Genomic DNA, 12,209 nt, shown 5'->3' with positions numbered 1-12,209 from the left:
TGAGAGATACCGTGACAATACACAAATGCTTGTTGAAGCATCACCCAACTCCTCATCACTCTCCCGTTCCTTCCGTTCTCCACTCAGGAGATAACGGAGACATACTTCTACTTCAGGTAAGGGAAAGCGCAGCCCCAGGCAAGACATACAGAAGTGAAGTGAAGTCGAGCATCCCATGCAACTCGAACCACGCGATCACCCGAAGCAGCCAGCCCCACATTTGGCGTCCCTCCCGGCACGAGCTACTAGAATCATCTCTCCAAGAACATCAACATCAACATCAGCCAACCCTCCGACTCCATTGTCCTGTACATCCGCATCCTCCACCTCGCACAAGCCGAAGCCGAAGCCCAAGCAGCGGAAGCCCTCTCACCATTACGCCCTCGACACTCACAAGCTCGACTACGCCCTCGACACTCGCATCTCTCCCACGCAACACCTCACCCAACCATGCAACGCATCGACCCCCGCCCAGATCCGCCCGTCGACGGCACCCAGCAACAACAACCCCAACAACAAACCAACCCTCACAAAACCTCCTGGACGCTCCCGACCGGTTTCGCCAGCACGGGCCGCGAATCTCACACCCAATCCTTTGAGGAAATCTACGGCGCTCCGGAGAACTTTCTTGAGATTGAAGTACGCGCCATTCATACTCTTCAAACATGGCGAGAAGAGAGAACAGCATGCTGACAATCAGGTGCGATGAATAGGTCACCGACCCCCAAACCCACCAACCCACCTCCTCCCCCTCTTCCCGCTACACCACCTACCTCATCCGCCTGTCGACCAACATTCCCGCTTTCAAACTCCGCCGCTCCGAAGTCCGACGTCGATATTCCGATTTCGAAGTCTTCAGGGATTTACTGGAGAGGGAATCCGCGAGGGTGAGTATACCCGCTCTACCCGGCAAGGTGTATCTGAATCGCTTTGATGATGCGGTGATTGAGGAGAGGAGGAAGGGGTTGGAGAGGTTTTTGAAGATTGTGGTGGGGCATCCGTTGTTGCAGACGGGGAGTCGGGTGCTGGGGGGGTTTGTGCAGGATCCGGGGTGGGAGAGGGATGCTTGGTGAATGGGAGGGAGAGGGAGGGGAGGATTGATGGGGGATGAAGGAACGTACAGAGACTGAGAAGTGGGACGAGGTGCATGAGGTGGATGAGATGGACGAGATGGATATGGATAAGAGAGGAATGGATGGAAGATATGGATATTGGCAAAGGACGCAGATATCACGATCTGGTGAAGGGAAGAGCGAGATATGATTTCTGGTCGAGCGGCACAGGTTGGGTGGGTGGATTCAGCGGTTTTAGCGATAATGTTTTCATGTCCTCGGACAATCTTTTGGCAATATGTCCAAAGCGCACGCGGTCTCTAACTCAGTGCCCTACAACAAATGGTGAGCTGCAGCGCTGCAGACCTGGCGATGCATTCTGTTTCTACATTGGAGACAAGTTGCGGCACCTTTGCAATGCACCCGGACACCAAAATTGGACAACCGGATCGCCCTGGCACCTACCCCCCCCCAATTTCCGTCATCATTCTTCACCGACCCCATTCTTCCAACCCTCACCTCACCTCCCCTCGCCCGCTTTCTCAGCTTTCCTCAACCCCTTCCTCGCCCTCCTCATCTCCATCTCCACCCCTCGCATCTCTCGCGCAGCGTGCACAGCTCGAGCTAAAGCTTCCGGTGCGAGCACGGCTTTTGAAAAGGAGGCCTGGGCTGATCGTAAGGCTGGAGGTATGAGGATTCCGAATTGGCGGATTGGATCTCTTGATTCTGTGGTGGGTTTTGGTGGTGGTTCTTCGCTGAGTTTCTCGGCGGTGTTGGTGGGAGGATTGGGGGTTGAGTCGGGTTCGGGGGTTGGGGAGGGGGAGGGGAGGTGGTTTTTGAGCGGCTCGTTTAATTCGCTGTTCGGTTTGGATGGTTCGGGTGAGGAATTTGGGGTTTCTTTCGATGGTTCGGGCGATGTTTCTGCTTGGTCGCTTTTGGGATGTGACTCGAGCTTGGTGACTGAGATCTTCAATCTCTCTCCTTCAGTCTTGAATGCAACCCTCGTAGTAGCTACCGCTCGTTGGTCGTAAGAATCCTGGCCATATCTCCGTCCGGAGGAGTGGAAGTTTGCTTTTGCTAGGGAGAGGAAGCCGGATGATAGATGTTGCTTGATGGCTTCTTGGGCGGAGGTGTATTCGTCTAGTAAGTCGAGGTAGCGGGCCCAGAGGGTGTCGAGTTGGTTGTGGAGATCGACGATGCTATTGCCGTTGGAACTGTTCACAAGATTGGCCATTTTGGTATTCAGTTGTGTTGATAAATGAAGAGTACTCGATGTGAAGTGAGCTCCCACAAGAGAGATGGACGAGATCGACCCGAAGCTTTGCCGCTTCAAACATCACCACTTTGACCTCATCGAATCCTCCGTTCCGTCGATACACAATCCCATACACATCGTCGCCATGCTGATCCGATCTCCTCCCGCCGCTCGAATACTTTCCCTCCGCCCTCTGCGACCACCGAGTCAACTCCATCTCATCCCCAAGCCACGACTCTTCACACAAAACTCGCAACTCCTCCTCGTCGCCAACCACCCGCCGCGACCACAGCTCCCCTACCTATCACAACCCGCCTTCCACCGCCCCGCACCCCTCAATGGTCCCTCACAACAACTGGCACGTCTTTTGACGACAGAGAACAGAAAATACGTGAAAGAGCAAGTCTGGCTAGCCACGAAATGGACCGCCCTCGGCTGGACATTCCTCGCCCTCGGCGCAGTCGCATACTACGGCATCTTGACCGAGACCGAAGAGCGCGCCAACCCGACCCCTGCGGAGTGGAATTTCTGGACGAGAAAATACCTCCGAGCTGGCAGATTCTTCTCCGATCCTGCACACCTCGAAACGATCGGCACTATCAACTGGGTGGATGCTGGGTCGGCGTTTCGTGATGCATTGACCCGGCTGGAAGATCCTGAGAGGGAAGGGAAGGGATTGCGATCACCGGACGGAGGTGACATATTGATCCCAGGCGTGGGAAGGGCTGGAGATGATATTTCTGAGAAGTCGTGGCCGTGGCGGTCGGGATACTTTGAGGTTATCATGGGATGTGCTAAAGCTGCGGAGCATCTGGATGACATGGTGTTGGATACTACGCGAAATCTTGTGTTTCCCAAGGATGTCATGCTTGGTCCGTCCAACCCAGATCCGAGACCTACGCCTCCGCGAATGCAGCAAGCACCGCTGGAGGAGAACTGTACGGCTCCTTGTCCGCCACCGGAGACATACTACCTGCGAGTCTTAACTGGACGAGGATTCACGACGAAACAGAAGTTGGACGCCGCGCTGGCTTATGCGAATTGGCTGGAGTATAAGAAACTTCCAGACAGCGCGGAGGAGATGTACATCTGGGCTGTTGACATCGCAAAGGGAGCGTTACCAATCACCGCCAACGCTGATGACATTCTCGACTCAAGAACGCACGTCTTGAAACTCTCCTCGCACGCCGAGAGCGACATCACGCCCAACCTCCTCCATGCCAGCACGGCTCTAGCAGTCCACCACGCCCGCAACGGCAACCTCCAAGCCGCCCTCCCCATTTTCCTCTCCGTCCTACGAGCTCGCCGCACCGCGCCAGTCTCGCCATTCCCAGCCCCCTCCACTCCCCATGAGGACACCAAGCCTTCCTTCCTGACTTTGCTCACCACCCCACCCGCCTTCCCACCCCCGCCACCCTCAGGCGACATCCCCCTCATCCGCAGCACCGACCGCCCCACCTGTGAAGAAAGCGAACTCATGCTCTACATCGGCGAGATCCTCTTCGCCAGTGCGGCAAGGGAAGAAGGACTCGGGTGGACCAAACAGGCTGTGACGATCGCCAACGCGGATTTGCGGAGTGAAGGAACTCTTCTCACGGTGAACACCGATCGAACGGAGGCCGAGGCGAGGAAGAAGTGTAGAGAATGTTTGCAAACTGGGCTGGCGAATTGGGGGGTTATGTTGAGGAAGTTGCAGGAGGAGACAGAGACGGCTGGGGTGGAGAAGAAGGGGTGGTTTGGCGGTTGGTTTGGTGGTGGTGGTGGGGGGGAGGATGCGGTGGAGAGAGCGAAGAGGTTGGAAGGGGAGATGGCGGAGTTTGAGGCGTTGAGGGAGAGGGTTGTGAGGGAGGGGATTATGGAGAGCGCGGGGAGGATTGGTGGGGTGAGGAGTACGGGGGGTGTTTGGATGGGGTGAGAGGAGTGACACTTTGGTTGATGAAGTTCACTCTCCACGCTGAGGCGGGACTGCCATTTACTGGTCTCATGGCATCTCTCGGCGACTAGCCGTGACCTCCGACCGACTTCATGACGATTTTTGCCGTGGGTTGACCGCTCCCGGAAAGCATTGCGATGCGAGTCCTGTGCCCGCCCAGCAACAGGTTGCATGTGAAGATCGCCATATTCACTCCGGGCCGGGCGATCCAACCTGGACGCACGATGGAAAACCACTAGCTCCGCGCCTCGGGATGCCGATGCCATGCAGCGTGACCTCACGCGCATCAGGCGCACAATGAACAAACAGCAGCGGACACCGATGTGCTTGAATGTGAACTTCAGGCGCACGGAGCGCTATCCCTATCCGCTTATGCCGTTCGTATGAGGAACGTGGACGTACGATGAAAACCACCGGCTCCACGCATCGAATCCGCAATACCCAACTCTGGTCATTGGTGCCATCTGGCCTTGGTCTTCACGAAGCCTCGGTCTTAACGATTCCCAAATGTACGATTATCTCACCAGCATCCACGACGCAGCCGAAACGTGTGTGTGTCGCAGCTTCTTCTACTTACTTCCATCCTTTTTTCATGCAGGTATCCATCTCCATCGTTCACTGCTGATAGGATCAAGCCACACAACCACGTCACGGTCTGCGATTGCCGTATATGAACGCCGACCGCCTGTTTTCGGGAAAGAGAAGTTGCATGTGAAAAATGCGTGCCGCTGCAATATGATGTATCTTTTTCGCTCAACACGCAAAGAGTTTCATGTACGGCTTTTCATGGCGTTCCAACCACGAATACCTGACTCGCAATTGATACCGCAATTGGCAATACACGCGAATGACTCGCGCCCGCACACCCCTTTACCTCCCACTCTCACGACTTCTCGCGTACCTCCTATTCTTCTGTCTGAACCCTGTATCGCTGCTGTTGATCTCCGGCAGAGGCCGGCAGATCAAATCTTCGCGGGATCCAGGAACAAGGATCAAGCTTGCATCAACTTCCCGGTCAAGCTTTTGCGGGTGCAGATTCGGTGCGAAGTGTCTACAAGGAGAACAAAATGAAAGTCCGGCTAACTGCTACTCCTACCAAAACCAGCCTTTGTAATAGAGCCTGCGGCGCCCAAATAGTTTTGCTAACCTTTCAAACGAGCCTATGCCTTACGCGCTCGGGTATCGTACGTACGACCTCGCTTTAGGCTCGGTCTAGTACTTACTTCCCTCGTTGCTAACGCTCGTCGCCTCGCTGTGTCGCAACTTCGGCTCGCTTGTCCGGATATCTATGCCGGGATTCAATCTACGCGGAAGTGATTACTTTTACCCGTAGACAATTAGCCGGATTGTTCTATCCTGTTGTTCTCCTTGTAGACACTTCGGATTCGGTGGAGGACTTGGCTGTTGTATGAAGCAAGTCTTGTTCTGGATCATCGGTCTATTACTCACGATGAATGCAGCTCGAGTATCTTTCTTGGCGAGGTCAGCATTGGTGGCAGAGGTTATGGTATGGTCATCGTCTAGGTTGGCTGGCATCTCATTATTGCGCCATCAGCCCATCGGAATAACGTCAGAGAAGACGCATGCAGAATAAGCACTATCTACTCTGCGGACTCTCGCAGTTCCCCGTCGCAGTCTTTGCCCACAGCGACGCTCGACCGTGAGAGGTGCTGCGGCGCATCCGACTGCTTCCCATAGGTACGCAGATCACCGCGGCGGTCGTGCGGTGGCAGAAAGTGTTTGGTGGTCGATGTGGTCCACACCTGCGGAGGTCTTTTCCTTGACCCCAAAAAAACTTAAACCCAGCGCGGTCAGTAATGAGCACGAGGACGAGGCTGTGTTGGCATGATCGTGGCATCGAATATGCTGGTAGAGAGATCCGGTGCTACCGCGCTACCCTATCCTCGAACCTGCAGACTCCAAGGTTGGATTGGATTGTTGCATTAATATATCTGGTCTGCCTTGCCTACCTGCCTGCCTGCCTGATATTCTTTGTCGTTCTTCCCAGCTTTACCTCTCGCGCAACCCTTTCAAGATGTCGTCCATCAAGCAGGACACCATCTTCTACGACCATCACCAACATGTCAACGATCTCCGCCAGGTCCCTTCGGATGAAGAGAAACATGCTGCTCTCGACCGGTTCGCGACGAATGTGCCGCTGATCGATGAGCCGTTGGACGAGGACCCGGAGTTCACGTACAAGGAGCAGAGGAAGATTATTCATCGTATCGATCGACGACTTATCCTGGCGACGGGATTGATGTATTGCGTTTCCGGGTTGGATCGAGGGAATCTTCCGAATGTATGGTGACTTTGGTTTGGTTTGGATTGTGTCCGCTGTGTGCTGACGGTTGATTGAAGGCTGCGATTGCGGGTATGACCAAGGACTTGGAGTTGAATGTTGGGTATCGATATGTGACTCGCATGCGTGTACACCGAGATGATGGGTTTGGATGCTAATGGTTGAACGATGCAGTCCATTGTCGCTCTGGTGTTCTTCATCACCTATGCGCTCAGTCAACCTCCCGCGACGATCTTGACCCGCATCCTCGGTCCGCGCATTTTCCTGCCGGCGTTGTGCTGTTCGTGGGGCATTGTTATGATTGGGTTTGGGTTTCCGAAGGTTTGGACGCCGTTGGTACCTTTGCGTTTGCTGTTGGGATTGTTTGAGGTGAGTTTTGCAGAGACTGATATCAGCGCTGGCCTGGCCTTGCTCGAGAAGTAGCTGACCATCCTCCAGGCCGGCATGTTCCCTGGCAGTGTCTACGTGATCTCCACTTGGTACTCGCGATACGATCAGCAGAAACGGTTCGCGGCATTCTTCATCTTCACCATGCTCACGTCCGGCTGCGGTGGTATTCTGGCTGTTGGACTCGAGCAAATGGATGGTTTGGGTGGATACGCTGGATGGCGGTGGTTGTGAGTAGGGACGAGTCCTCTCCACATTCGCCTTCGCTGACAAGCCGCAGGTTCATCATGGAAGGAATCTTGACCGTCGTCATCGGTGTGATAGGCTACGTCCTCATGATTGATTTCCCCGATCGAGCGATCAAGGGAAAGCACTGGCATTTCTTGAAGGAAAATGAAATCCTCTTCATCATGCGCCGTATCAAGAAAGACAGGAATGATGGAGAAGCCGAGCCGTGGAATTTCCGAAAGTGGCTCTCTGCGGGTGCGGATCCCAAAGTGTGGTCATTCGCCCTCATATTCTTGTGAGCCCCCCCTCATCCCCCATGAGCCTCATCAACCAGACTGACCATCGCCCGCCAGCGCCCTCACAACCTCCGGCTACGCCCTCTCCTACTTCCTCCCCTCCCTCCTCCGCGAAAACATGGGCTTCACCATCAACGAGTCCCAAATGCTGACCGCTCCCCAACACGTCTTCGCTGCCATCCTCCTCGCCCTCTTCGCCTGGGTCGGCGACAAATACCACATCCGCGGCCCCATGCTGCTGGTCAACGCGGCAATGGGTCTCACCGGCTGCGCGCTGGTCGGCTACTCTCAAGCCGTCGGCGCGCGATTCTTCGGCACATTCCTTATCTGCGGTGGATCCAGTGGTGCGATCCCTACTTGCGTGGCGTATCAGGCGAATAATATCCGTGGGCAGTGGAAGCGTGCTTTCACGAGCGCGACGCTGGTTGGGTTTGGAGCTCTGGGTGGGATTGCTGGGAGTCTGGTTTTCCGTACCCAGGATAAGCCGGATTATAAGCCGGGTATTTGGGCGTGCATGGCTTGTAATGGGTTGATTGCGGTGCTGGTTTGTGTCAATACGTGGCACTTTAGGAGGGAGAATGCAAGAGCCGATCGTGGGGAGAAGATCTTGGAGGGAGAGCCGAGTTTTAGGTATACCATTTGAGGAGGGGTTGGAATATGATGATGTTGGAACATGATAGAGTTGTAGACGATCGATAATGGACATGTCCAGCAAAGTGTTCGGGTGCGTTCGGCAAGAGTCCAGGCTGCGACTTGCATCGACTCATCAACGAGCAAAGCTGGAGCGGCGCAGAGTGGCTCTTCATGGTGTGGTCATGAGGGTTGTCTCTCGTCTCGAATGAGACTGCTCTTTCCAGGCCAGACCTTGGCTCGACGAAAGGTGGTAGGTCGGGACGCTGTACGTGGTGGAGCTGACAGCCTAGACACACTGGAACGAGGCCCGACAGCAAGATCGCGGATGCCACGAGTCAGACTTGTGTTTTGTCACAGCGCCCTTCTCGAGAGATGAGAAGCATGTCGTCGTTGCGTCGTGAGCTCCTGCAGCCATGCTGTAGGAATACGAGCTGTCAGACTTCAGTAACGCTCCCCAGACTGACCCGATATGAGCATCGTATTCACTCGCAACACGAGTTCAGGACCCAGATAGGCCTACGACGTCCACGGCAGTTGCTTTCAGTCATTGCTCAGTGGAATGGCATGAGATAAGAACCCCATTGAGTCCAGAGTGTTTCATCTTACTCTCCTCAACACTTCAAGCTGAACACACATTCCCACAAGAACGACATCATGTCCACAATGCACATCTTCTCAGCTCTTCGTCATGCTTTCCTGGGCTTCCGCTGCTCTCGCCTGGGTCAGTCTTCCACCTTATCGTTGGCTACCATCGCTGGTCTAGGGTTCCACAGAGATGTACCATGGACAGCAACAACGGCTTCTGCAAGATCCAAGGAAAACACTTCGGCTGTCTTCCTGTACGTGAATCCGTTGTTCGCGACACGAAACGATCCTTTCGTTACTGACAGAGCATCGCTTCTTACAGGAGTCGGAATGCCTTGCCAATGGCCACAAATGCAAGCAATCGGGCGACCTCTATGCTGAGTGCAACATTTGAGGTGAACAGCCCAGCGTCCGTATGACACTCCGGCGATGCCTGTTGGACATCTTTACCGTCGGGGAGATGGATGAATTCGGACGGCAGAAGGATGCGATGGAAATTGGATCGCTGCGAGAGGCATGACGGGGCTGCGACCTTGGTTTGGATGGTGTGGTTTGCCTTGACAAGTGGATGCTGAAAGCTCCAGTGATGTGTTTGCGGTGCGTTCTTGACCTCAAGCGTGACGACTGGAATCGTGTAGTCCTAGAGTGGTCCTAGGTACTGGCAGCATTAAGAACGAACAAGTGAATGGAAAGTCGTCATTTCAAGGCGTAGTTTTCAGGGACGTTTCTCGCGGATGGCAAGATGTTCATGGAGCTTCTCTCTGCAAGGAAGGATTCGACTCGGCTGTTCTTGTACCTGCATCAACAACACCTGCCTTAGGGTTAGGGTTGCGACTTTCTGACGGAGATTCAGGTGCCCGACCATGACCTGAATTCAGACGCGTCTATCATGACCTTAAGCACAAGCGGCCGATCCACCCATCTACTGGTCATGGAACGCAGCAATCAGATGCGGAGTCTGAACAGAACTGGTATGGCTCAGCATGTTCCTGGTCGTGTACCTAGGAGCGCGGCGAGCGGCGGAAGTCAGCGCAATGGTCCATCCATGAAAGCCTGACCGCTCTTCTCTCCACGTCCAAAGCATATAGCACACCCGCAATGGCGGAGTCGACTTCCACCGCCAACGATACAGTCCTGGTCACAGGCGGATCCAGTTTCATCGGCGGCTATACCATCCTCAAGCTACTCGAAAGAGGTCAATACTCCATTCGTACAGCCGTCCGTTCGCAAGGCCGAGTCGAAGAGACACGATCGAATCTCCGTTATGGCGGCGCCACAGAGGAGCAAGTAGCCGGCATCGATATCGTGGTCGCAGACCTCATCGCCGACGATGACAAGACGTGGCAGAAGGCCTGCGCTGGAGCTCGCTACGTGATTCATGTGGCGGGCATGATTCCGACGGGCAAGGAGAAGCGCCTGGAAGAGCTTTTGGTACCATTGAGGCAGGGTGTTCTGAGAATGCTCGGTGCGGCAAAGGCCGCAGGTGTTGAGAAGGTGGTCTTCACGAGTTCGATCGCTACACTGGCACACGGGCATGGCGCACGGGACAAGACGGAGCCATTAACCGAGGATGACTGGACGGATCTGTCCGATGAGAAAGAGAAGGTACACATATATCCTCGTGCAAAGACACTCACGGAGCAAGCTGCTTGGGAGTATGTCAACGAAGGAGATGGCAAGGGAATGCATTTAACAGTCATTTGCCCTGCGGCCACGTACGGGCCTTCTCTGAACAAGGACTATCGAGCGAGTCTGAAGCTGATTCTGATTCTGTGCGGTGGAACGCCTGGCATGCCTTATTATGGCACCGGCATGGTAGGTTGCGGACCTAAACTTGTACGCCGTGCATTGGCTGACCTTCATGCAGGTTGACGTTCGAGACGTTGCCGAACTGCATGTTCGAGCGATGGAAAGTGAGAAAGCCAACGGACAGCGATACCTGGCCATTGCACGCTGTACTAGCAATAGCACAAGTGAAGCACAAGATGTGTGCAACTTTGTGGATATCGTGACCTCGGCGGACATCTTACGGAAAGGTCTGCCCGCGGAGAACACCAAGAAGATCACGAAACTCATGATTCCGAACTGGGTGATGAGAATGGCATCGTGGTTCGATCCGGTGGTCAACCTGTGCCTGCCAGACTTGGGCAAGGAATTGGCTGGTTCGAATGCAAAGGCCAGACGAGACTTTCAGTGGGAACCCATCACGGTCGAGGAGTCGGTGCTTGCGGGTGCTAGAAGTCTCAAGGAGTTTGGTCTGATCTGAGGCGATGCATCCTTCTAGAGCTGATGTTGAGAGGCAAAACGTTCAACACCATTGCACACGACTGATAGACACATAGACCATAATTCAAAAGATCGCACGAACGACCTGCACTTGCCAACAGCCACGATAAAAGTCCTACACTCCGCTCAAGAAATCCCAAATCGTCTCAGCCATCTCTCCATGTGCGAAGCCTGTCTGTGCGTCCAAAATGCAGTCGGCATGCACATGCATTGGGCTCTCCACAGACTCCACATCATTGCCTGCATCCTGGAGCTGCTGGCCGACCAGTACGATATCGTCCCTAAACACCTCATGGCCACCGTATACATTCAGGATCCTCTTCGCGGGAAAGTCAATCCACCATGCAGCACCAGCACGGATGGGCTCGGAGTAGTTGTTCCGCTGGTCGTCAGACACGTAGGCCGGGTGGATCGACGTGCCGGACTTGTGAGAAACGACGTCAAATATGTCGTTTGTCGTCATGGACTCGGCTTCGGTGTCGTAGCTCACCCAGCCGGAGATGATGATTGCTCCCGCGAGCTTGTCATTCAGCGTGAATGGTCGGACGCCGTCAAAGCCATGGAGAATAATGGAAGAGAGTGCAAGCACCAAGTTGCCGCCAGCAGAGTCTCCACCGATGATGATCTGTGTATTGGTGCCTGTCAGTCTCACCGGCAGGTCACGATATCATGGCCACCCTTACATTGGATGGGTCATGGCCTCGATCGAGCAAGAAATGCAAAGCTTCTGCTGCTTGCGTGATCTGGACCGGGTACTTGGCCACCGGAGTCAAGGCTGGCAGACGATCAGGAGGAATGATTTCGACGAGGCGAGAGCTCGCTCACCATATTCAAGCATTGCAACGTTCAGATCAACTCCGTTCTGCTTGACTTTCTCGATGGTCTTGCCGACAAACTTGACATGGCCTTCGAAAGCCGGGACGCCAAAGCCTCCGCCTGCCGCTAGTAAGCATTGCTCAAGCGCTTCTCTCTGCCTCCACAACCTACCGTGGAAGTACAGGACAGTCTTCTCGGCCTCGCGATCGCCTAGCCAGTGAAGCCTTGCCTGACGTGTGCTGTGGGGAATGTCCTCGACGTAGTGCTTGATGCCGATCTGCTTGCAAGTTTCTGTGATCACCTGTGCTGTCGGTGGAGCGCTGGCCATGACGTCCGCGGTGTTGCGGAACATCTCCCGGATCGCACTGTTGCGCCGAAAGTGCGCCTCGGAACGTGACGTTGTTGATGCCATCGTTGTTGCAAGCCTGTCTGTCCT

General features: G+C 54.6%; 5 protein-coding genes across 5 annotated transcripts; 4 read left to right on the top strand and 1 right to left on the bottom strand.

The window, feature by feature from the left end:
* Nucleotides 1-328: 328 nt before the first annotated feature.
* MYCGRDRAFT_77668 (uncharacterized protein) lies at nucleotides 329-1,073 on the top strand (the record flags this gene model as incomplete). The annotated part of the gene is made up of 2 exons (XM_003847782.1): nucleotides 329-639; nucleotides 714-1,073. The coding sequence occupies 2 exons, from the start codon at nucleotides 451-453 to the stop codon at nucleotides 1,071-1,073; spliced, it is 549 nt and encodes a 182-aa protein (XP_003847830.1).
* Nucleotides 1,074-2,494: 1,421 nt separating this feature from the next.
* MYCGRDRAFT_12471 (uncharacterized protein) lies at nucleotides 2,495-4,051 on the top strand (the record flags this gene model as incomplete). Its single annotated transcript, XM_003847783.1, has 1 exon — nucleotides 2,495-4,051. A coding segment is annotated over one exon (1,557 nt), but the record flags the coding sequence as incomplete, so codon positions are not given.
* Nucleotides 4,052-6,275: 2,224 nt separating this feature from the next.
* MYCGRDRAFT_51568 (uncharacterized protein) lies at nucleotides 6,276-8,096 on the top strand (the record flags this gene model as incomplete). Its single annotated transcript, XM_003847784.1, has 6 exons — nucleotides 6,276-6,542; nucleotides 6,602-6,655; nucleotides 6,717-6,911; nucleotides 6,981-7,159; nucleotides 7,210-7,452; nucleotides 7,511-8,096. 6 exons carry the CDS (start codon nucleotides 6,276-6,278, stop codon nucleotides 8,094-8,096), a joined length of 1,524 nt encoding a protein of 507 aa, XP_003847832.1.
* A 1,518-nt stretch (nucleotides 8,097-9,614) lies between these two features.
* MYCGRDRAFT_77663 (uncharacterized protein) lies at nucleotides 9,615-11,021 on the top strand (the record flags this gene model as incomplete). The annotated part of the gene is made up of 2 exons (XM_003847785.1): nucleotides 9,615-10,486; nucleotides 10,539-11,021. The coding sequence occupies 2 exons, from the start codon at nucleotides 9,770-9,772 to the stop codon at nucleotides 10,935-10,937; spliced, it is 1,116 nt and encodes a 371-aa protein (XP_003847833.1).
* A 51-nt stretch (nucleotides 11,022-11,072) lies between these two features.
* Nucleotides 11,073-12,101, bottom strand: MYCGRDRAFT_51536 (uncharacterized protein; the record flags this gene model as incomplete). The annotated part of the gene is made up of 4 exons (XM_003847465.1): nucleotides 11,073-11,582; nucleotides 11,641-11,732; nucleotides 11,783-11,893; nucleotides 11,945-12,101. 4 exons carry the CDS (start codon nucleotides 12,099-12,101, stop codon nucleotides 11,073-11,075), a joined length of 870 nt encoding a protein of 289 aa, XP_003847513.1.
* Between the last annotated feature and the right edge of the window lie 108 nt (nucleotides 12,102-12,209).

Source organism: Zymoseptoria tritici, chromosome 13 (assembly GCF_000219625.1).
Source record: "Zymoseptoria tritici IPO323 chromosome 13, whole genome shotgun sequence".
NCBI lineage: Eukaryota > Fungi > Ascomycota > Dothideomycetes > Mycosphaerellales > Mycosphaerellaceae > Zymoseptoria > Zymoseptoria tritici.
This window is presented reverse-complemented; position numbering and strand designations above follow the sequence as displayed.